This window comes from Coregonus lavaretus (assembly GCF_964263955.1).
Source record: "Coregonus lavaretus genome assembly, contig: HAP1_SCAFFOLD_3348, whole genome shotgun sequence".
NCBI lineage: Eukaryota > Metazoa > Chordata > Actinopteri > Salmoniformes > Salmonidae > Coregonus > Coregonus lavaretus.
Window position 1 is genome coordinate 55,001 of NW_028161229.1, and position 9,012 is coordinate 64,012.

Here is a 9,012-nt window from a genome sequence, read left to right on the forward strand (position 1 = left end):
CGTTGCAGTTTTAAGACGGTCCCTTAAACACTCTGAGCGGAACAGAGCAACATTTACGTTACATTTCACCTCCAAAAAGGAAATACGACAATGGATTGGAAAAACAAGGGATGTAACTGGTTCACCATCGTCAGCTGATTCAGAATATGCCATTTTCTATAATCCTGGCATGTTCTGTTGAAGAGGTATTGAAGTGTAAAGTCTGAATCTCTTCTATCAGCGTGAAATGTTCTGTTGAAGAGGTATTGAGTCCTGGTGTGTGTACCTGGTTAACAGGGTAGTGTGTTAACCATCTCTCCAGGTGTGTATGGTAGAGTCCTGGTGTGTACCTGGTTAACAGGGTAGTGTGTTAACCATCTCTCCAGGTGTGTATGGTAGAGTCCTGGTGTGTGTACCTGGTTAACAGGGTAGTGTGTTAACCATCTCTCCAGGTGTTATAGTGGAGTCCTGGTGTGTACCTGGTTAACAGGGTAGTGTGTTAACCATCTCTCCAGGTGTTATAGTGGAGTCCTGGTGTGTGTACCTGGTTAACAGGGTAGTGTGTTAACCATCTCTCCAGGTGTTATAGTGGAGTCCTGGTGTGTACCTGGTTAACAGGGTAGTGTGTTAACCATCTCTCCAGGTGTTATAGTGGAGTCCTGGTGTGTACCTGGTTAACAGGGTAGTGTGTTAACCATCTCTCTAGGTGTTATAGTGGAGTCCTGGTGTGTGTACCTGGTTAACAGGGTAGTTGTGTTAACCATCTCTCCAGGTGTTATAGTGGAGTCCTGGTGTGTACCTGGTTAACAGGGTAGTGTGTTAACCATCTCTCCAGGTGTTATAGTGGAGTCCTGGTGTGTACCTGGTTAACAGGGTAGTGTGTTAACCATCTCTCCAGGTGTGTATGGTAGAGTCCTGGTGTGTACCTGGTTAACAGGGTAGTGTGTTAACCATCTCTCCAGGTGTGTATGGTAGAGTCCTGGTGTGTACCTGGTTAACAGGGTAGTGTGTTAGCCATCTCTCCAGGTGTTATAGTGGAGTCCTGGTGTGTACCTGGTTAACAGGGTAGTGTGTTAGCCATCTCTCCAGGTGTGTATGGTAGAGTCCTGGTGTGTACCTGGTTAACAGGGTAGTGTGTTAACCATCTCTCCAGGTGTGTATGGTAGAGTCCTGGTGTGTGTACCTGGTTAACAGGGTAGTGTGTTAGCCATCTCTCCAGGTGTGTATGGTAGAGTCCTGGTGTGTACCTGGTTAACAGGGTAGTGTGTTAACCATCTCTCCAGGTGTGTATGGTAGAGTCCTGGTGTGTGTACCTGGTTAACAGGGTAGTGTGTTAACCATCTCTCCAGGTGTGTATGGTAGAGTCCTGGTGTGTGTACCTGGTTAACAGGGTAGTGTGTTAACCATCTCTCTAGGTGTGTATGGTAGAGTCCTGGTGTGTACCTGGTTAACAGGGTAGTGTGTTAACCATCTCTCCAGGTGTTATAGTGGAGTCCTGGTGTGTACCTGGTTAACAGGGTAGTGTGTTAACCATCTCTCTAGGTGTTATAGTGGAGTCCTGGTGTGTACCTGGTTAACAGTGTAGTGTGTTAACCATCTCTCCAGGTGTGTATGGTGGAGTCCTGGTGTGTACCTGGTTAACAGGGTAGTGTGTTAACCATCTCTCCAGGTGTGTATGGTAGAGTCCTGGTGTGTACCTGGTTAACAGGGTAGTGTGTTAACCATCTCTCTAGGTGTTATAGTGGAGTCAACCATCTCTCCAGGTGTTATAGTGGAGTCCTGGTGTGTACCTGGTTAACAGGGTAGTGTGTAACCATCTCTCCAGGTGTGTTTAGTCCTGCGTGAGGTATAACCATCTCTCCAGGTGTTATAGTGGAGTCCTGGTGTGTACCTGGTTAACAGGGTAGTGTGTTAACCATCTCTCCAGGTGTGTATGGTGGAGTCCTGTGTGTGTACCTGGTTAACAGGGTAGTGTGTTAACCATCTCTCCAGGTGTTATAGTGGAGTCCTGGTCTGTGTACCTGGTTAACAGGGTAGTTGTGTTAACCATCTCTCCAGGTGTGTATGGTAGAGTCCTGGTGTGTACCTGGTTAACAGGGTAGTGTGTTAACCATCTCTCCAGGTGTTATAGTGGAGTCCTGGTGTGTACCTGGTTAACAGGGTAGTGTGTTAACCATCTCTCCAGGTGTTATAGTGGAGTCCTGGTGTGTACCTGGTTAACAGGGTAGTGTGTTAACCATCTCTCTAGGTGTTATAGTGGAGTCCTGGTGTGTACCTGGTTAACAGGGTAGTGTGTTAACCATCTCTCCAGGTGTTATAGTGGAGTCCTGGTGTGTACCTGGTTAACAGGGTAGTGTGTTAACCATCTCTCCAGGTGTTATAGTGGAGTCCTGGTGTGTGTACCTGGTTAACAGGGTAGTGTGTTAACCATCTCTCTAGGTGTTATAGTGGAGTCCTGGTGTGTACCTGGTTAACAGGGTAGTGTGTTAACCATCTCTCCAGGTGTGTATGGTAGAGTCCTGGTGTAAGACAACGGTTCTGGAGGGATCGGATGTCGGCTGGAGCCCCGCGTTGCGCGCTGATAACGTCATAGAAAGAGAACCTGGACGCAGTGCTGTCCTCATGGGCCTTCTGGTGCTGAAATACACAGACAGAGTTAGATAGACACACACACACACACACACACACACACACACACACAGACACACACACACACACACACACACACAGACACACACACACACACACACAGAGACAGGGTGTCGAAAGCGTTCCACAGGGATGCTGGCCCATGTTGACTCCAATGCTTCCCACAGTTTGTCCTTTGTGTGGTGGACCATTCTTGATACACACAGGAAACTGTTGAGCGTGAAAAACCCAGCAGCGTTGCAGTTCTTTACACACTCAAACCGGTGCGTCTACTACCAAAATATTCACCCTCTGAATGGCACACATACACAATCCATGTCTCAATTAAAAATCCTTCTTTAACCTGTCTCCTCCCCTTCATCTACACTGATTGAAGTGGATTTAACACGTGACATCAATAAGGGATCATAGCTTGCACCTGGTCAGTCTATGTCATGGAAAGAGCAGGTGTTCCTAATGTTTTGTACACTCAGTGTACATTTTGTACATAAAACATAAAACGTGTCGTTTTAAACACGCAGATCAAATATTGATGAAACAATTGACAAAACCTGCATGTGAATATTTGACGTTGTTACATTTCATTAATCACCTGACATTTTGTTCAATATGGGAGGAAATACTACATTTCCCAGAATGCATTAGTTCCTATTTGTAAGTCGCTCTGGATAAGAGCGTCTGCTAAATGACGTAAATGTAAATGTAAATGTTAAACCTCAAGTTGACCCTAAAGCCTTGGAAAAAGAAGCCAACCAAATGAAATGGTTGTTGGAAATATAATGGTCTATTCTAAGCACAGGTTAAAAGAGAATTTAAACATTGTTTCCAGAGAGAAGTGATATATTGTTTGGTTTCTGGAAGTGTGACCTGCCTGATTCAATAAAACTCCCATCTTCTGTTACTGAGTCCAATTTCATTTAATTCTACTTGCTGTCACTCAAACTCAAACTCAAATTCTACATCTTGTGGGGTTTGGCCAATTCAATTCCAAATTCAACTCATGAGTTGAATAGGAGTGTGTGTTATGGTCTGTGTCTCTGTGTAGTTGAATAGGAGTGTGTGTTACGGCCTGTGTCTGTGTGTACCTGGTACCAGTTATAAGCCCTGTCTGAGGGGTTGATCAACATGGTCAGGATCTTGGCTTTAGGCAGCAGGGCGGCAGCGCGGCGAGGAGCGTCTTCAGAGGGGAAGTAGGCGGAGCTCTTCTCAAACAGGAAGTCACTGGTGACATTAGACGGGAGCGGGAACAACTCCATATACCTAGACGGGAGGGAGGGAGGGAGGAGAGGGGGAGAGAGAGACAGAGAGAGAAGGACATTCTAAAGCCTGGTTCAGATCAACAGCTACATAAGGAGAGAGATGATGTGTTGTAGAACGGCTTGACTAAAGACTTGGCATTCAGATCAAAAAGACAAGACACATGATTCAGACCGTTTCCACAGTAACGTGACTATATTTACAATGACTTGATGAAACTTGATGTATCATAGATAATATAATAACATAGATTACCAGTCTCTTCCCTGGTGGTAGTTGGATCATAGATATATAATAACATAGATTACCAGTCTATTCCCTGGTGGTAGTTGGATCATAGATATATATAATAACATAGATTACCAGTCTATTCCCTGGTGGTAGTTGGATCATAGATATATAATAACATAGATTACCAGTCTATTCCCCGGTGGTAGTTGGATCATAGATATATAATAACATAGATTACCAGTCTATTCCCTGGTGGTAGTTGGATCATAGATATATAATAACATAGATTACCAGTCTATTCCCTGGTGGTAGTTGGATCATAGATAATATGATAACATAGATTACCAGTCTATTCCCTGGTGGTAGTTGGATCATAGATATATAATAACATAGATTACCAGTCTATTCCCTGGTGGTAGTTGGATCATAGATATATAATAACATAGATTACCAGTCTATTCCCTGGTGGTAGTTGGATCATAGATAATATGATAACATAGATTACCAGTCTATTCCCTGGTGGTAGTTGGATCATATATATATAATAACATAGATTACCAGTCTATTCCCTGGTGGTAGTTGGATCATAGATATATAATAACATAGATTACCAGTCTATTCCCTGGTGGTAGTTGGATCATAGATATATAATAACATAGATTACCAGTCTAATTCCCTGGTGGTAGTTGGATCATAGATATATAATAACATAGATTACCAGTCTATTCCCTGGTGGTAGATGGATCATAGATATATAATAACATAGATTACCAGTCTATTCCCTGGTGGTAGTTGGATCATAGATATATATAATAACATAGATTACCAGTCTATTCCCTGGTGGTAGTTGGATCCTAGATAATATGATAACATAGATTACCAGTCTATTCCCTGGTGGTAGTTGGATCATAGATATATAATAACATAGATTACCAGTCTATTCCCTGGTGGTAGTTGGATCATATATATATATAATAACATAGATTACCAGTCTATTCCCTGGTGGTAGTTGGATCATATATATATAATAACATAGATTACCAGTCTATTCCCTGGTGGTAGTTGGATCATAGATATATAATAACATAGATTACCAGTCTATTCCCTGGTGGTAGTTGGATCATAGATATATAATAACATAGATTACCAGTCTATTCCCTGGTGGTAGTTGGATCATAGATATATAATAACATAGATTACCAGTCTATTCCCTGGTGGTAGTTGGATCATAGATAATATAATAACATAGATTACCAGTCTATTCCCTGGTGGTAGTTGGATCATAGATATATAATAACATAGATTACCAGTCTATTCCCTGGTGGTAGTTGGATCATAGATATATAATAACATAGATTACCAGTCTATTCCCTGGTGGTAGTTGGATCATAGATATATGATAACATAGATTACCAGTCTATTCCCTGGTGGTAGTTGGATCATAGATATATAATAACATAGATTACCAGTCTATTCCCTGGTGGTAGTTGTTAGTGTTGAAGAACTGGACCTCTCCGTATGTCCTGGGGCCGAGGAAGCTACTAGAGATGGAAGGATGCATAAGGAGGAAGAGAGAGAGGGCCGTCGTTCCTGGAAAAGAGGAATCAGTCCATTATTCAGGAAAAGAGGAGAGGAATCAGTCCATTATTCAGGAAAAGAGGAGAGGAATCAGTCCATTATTCAGGAAAAGAGGAGAGGAATCAGTCCATTATTCAGGAAAAGAGGAGAGGAATCAGTCCATTATTCAGGAAAAAAGGAGAGGAATCTGTGCATCATTCAGGAAAAAAGGAGAGGAATCTGTGCATCATTCAGGAAAAAAAACGGAGGATTCTGTCCATCAGGGAACACTGGGGGTTACTATAGGTCAGAGGAGAGTGTGTGTGTGTGTGTTTGTGTGTGGCTGCAGGGTTCAGTATCTAATGAGGAAGAAACATTTGACACCAATCAACACTGATGCACCGAGTCTTTCTCTCTCTCTGTTTCTCTCTTTCTGTTTCTCTCTCTCTGTTTCTCTCTCTCTGTTTCTCTCTCTCTGTTTCTCTCTCTCTGTCTCTCTCTCTCGCTTTCTCTCTTTTCTCTGCAATCTCTCACCAGGTGAACAGAGAGAGACAGTGAAGGAGAAGTCAAGAGAGAGAGAGAAACAGAGAGAGAGAGAGAGAGAGAGAGAGAGAGAGAGAGAGAGAGAGAGAGAGAGAGAGAGAGAGAGAGAGAGAGAGAGAGAGAGAGAGAGAGAGAGACAGAGAGAGACTGTGAAGCAGAAGTCAAGAGAGAGAAACAGAGAGAGAGACAGAGACAGTGAAGAAGTCAAGAGAGAGAGAGAGAGAGAGAGAGAGAGAGAGAGAAGAGAGAGAGAGAGAGAGACAGAGAGAGACAGTGAAGGAGAAGTCAAGAGAGAGAGACAGAGAGAGAGAGACAGTGAAGGCTATGTGAGAGGTTACAGACCTATAGTCAGTGTCCAGATGTCAGTTTCCATTTAACCCATCTGAACAGTAGGCTACAGTTCCCTTGACGTGCCACGGGCCTATTTGAAGTCCCCGTCTTGTGACAGTCTAATTTGTATAGAGTCTCACAATCATCACACATAACATAGCAGACACTGCTATCATCCTCTTTTAACACTTTCACCAAATCTTTCCCAAACATTACTTTATTTTCAACTCTCCATTTCACAGATGTTCTCTTATTGAATTAAACTCCCGACATTGTCCTCTTTCTGCCCAAGTTCCCAAAAAGCATTTGGCGATCGGCGTGTATTTTACGTACAGTTGGACCCTAAAGCTCAGCCTGATGCACTAATGCCAGATAAAAAATGATGCAAGAAAAACCTCAATGTAGCCTATAGATGGAGAGAATGGAACATTTATGTATTTTTTTAATGCATTGTTTTCTCTTATTAAAGCCACCCTGCGGATATAACTGTGGGGACTATAGGTTATGAGTCAACCTGTGCATCACTAGTGTGTGTATTCCAGTGTGTGAATTCCGGTGTGTGTATTCCAGTGTGTGTATTCCAGTGTGTGTATTCCAGTGTGTGTGTATTGTAGTGTGTATATTGTAGTGTGGTTGTGTACTAATGCTGTCTGTCTGTCTGTCTGTCTGTCTGTCTGTCTGTCTGTCTGTCTCAGGGAGCTGAGCAGTCTAAAGGAGAAGCAACACAACCAGACCACTGGCTTCATCGGACTGAAGGAGTAAACACACTGGCTCTCTCTCTCTCTCTCTCTCTCTCTCTCTGTCTCTCTCTCTCTCTCTCTCTCTCTCTCTCTCTCTCTCTCTCTCTCTCTCTCTTCTCTCTCTCCTCTCTCTCTCTCTCTCTCTCTCTCTCTCTGTCTCTCTGTCTCTCTCTGTCTCTCTCTGTCTCTCTCTGTCTCTTCTCTCTGTCTCTGTCTCTCTCTGTCTCTCTTTGTCTCTTCTCTCTGTCTCTGTCTCTGTCTCTCTCTCTGTCTCTGTCTCTTCTCTTTCTCTCTCTCTGTCTCTTCTCTCTGTCTCTGTCTCTCTCTGTCTCTCTTTGTCTCTTCTCTCTGTCGCTGTCTCTGTCTCTCTCTCTGTCTCTCTCTCTCTCTCTGTCTCTCTCTGTCTCTCTCTGTCTCTCTCTCTGTCTCTGTCTCTCTCTGTCTCTCTTTGTCTCTTCTCTCTGTCTCTGTCTCTGTCTCTCTCTCTGTCTCTCTCTCTGTCTCTGTCTCTTCTCTTTCTCTCTCTCTGTCTCTTCTCTCTCGCTGTCTCTCTGTCTCTGTCTCTCTGTCTAACGTGTGTGTGTGTACGTACCTGTCTTCTGTGGTCCGATGACCAGGAACTTGGGCAGCCTATCACAGGTCTTCTCCTTGGACCAGATGTCTCTGTGCCTCTTGTCATCACACGGGTTCTACCGGGGAGACAGAGACACACGCTGTCAACACACACCTGCCAGAGAGGCTGTCTCTGCTGGGGGAACAGGGTGAAGTATCTCTGGGCAAGTTGTAGAGGAGATCAGGGGATAGAGGTTACCTGCCAGAGAGGCTCTCTCTGCTGGGGGAACAGGGTGAAGTATCTCTGGGCCAGTTGTAGAGGAGGTAGAGTGTCTAGCTGGAGGTGTGTCCAGGTAGAGATGAAGTCAGCCAGGTGAAGGAAGGTGTACAGACCCAGACGATCGTTACCATAGTTAGACAGGTGGGTCATGACACACTGATCTGGAGAGACACACACGTTACCACAGTTAGACAGGTGGATCATAAACACACTGATCTGGAAGGGGGAGAGAACACACATGAAGAAGGAAGTTGGACTCCACCGTTCAACCCCCGTGATGTTCCCTTCCTCCTGAAGTCTACACTACTCTACTCCACACACATTTAAAACCACTGGATTGGTGTAGGGATGGGCTTGAGGGAGTCATCGCCTTTTTTAAATGCATGAAGGGAAGTGAACAAGTGCACACTTGGGGAGAAAGGAAGTATTATTGGGACAAGCCCTGACTGCCCCAACTAGACTGCTTGCAGATCTCCTAACAGCCCCTAGATGGTAGCAGAGAAACAGAGACGGAGTTAAGTCAGAGTGGGAGAGGAGTGTGTGTGTGTGTGTGTGTGTGTGTGTGTGTGTGAGTGTGTGTGTGTGTGTGTGTGTGTGTGTGACAGAGGCCTCTCTTTAGTGCTAAAGGATGCCATAGATACGAAGAGAGCGTTCGATGGATCAGAGACCACCATTGGGAATACAGATCACCCCGGAATACTGATGGGGGAGTGTGTGTGTGTGTTTCGGTGTGTGTGTGTGTTTTGGTGTGTGTGTGTGTATGTGTGTGTGTGTATGAGTATGTGTGTGTGTGACAAAAGAGCATCTGCCACTAAAAGTAACGTACTGTATCTGATATTAAAGGGATAGTTGACCTAAATCACGCAGTAACGTACTGTATCTGATATTAAAGGG

At 44.1% G+C, this 9,012-nt stretch overlaps 1 protein-coding gene across 1 annotated transcript in view; it reads right to left on the reverse strand.

Moving 5' to 3' along the window:
* The window catches only part of LOC311120998 (bifunctional heparan sulfate N-deacetylase/N-sulfotransferase 4-like), a gene marked incomplete at both ends in the record, with an annotated part of 11,898 nt that extends 3,619 nt beyond the window's left edge, over positions 1 to 8,279 (reverse strand). Inside the window, 5 exons of the mRNA XM_084195544.1 lie at positions 2,446 to 2,616; positions 3,714 to 3,888; positions 5,583 to 5,706; positions 7,879 to 7,975; positions 8,098 to 8,279. Coding sequence (XP_084051670.1) covers positions 2,446 to 2,616; positions 3,714 to 3,888; positions 5,583 to 5,706; positions 7,879 to 7,975; positions 8,098 to 8,279 — 749 coding nt within the window. The remainder of the gene's footprint in view (positions 1 to 2,445; positions 2,617 to 3,713; positions 3,889 to 5,582; positions 5,707 to 7,878; positions 7,976 to 8,097) is intronic.
* Between the last annotated feature and the right edge of the window lie 733 nt (positions 8,280 to 9,012).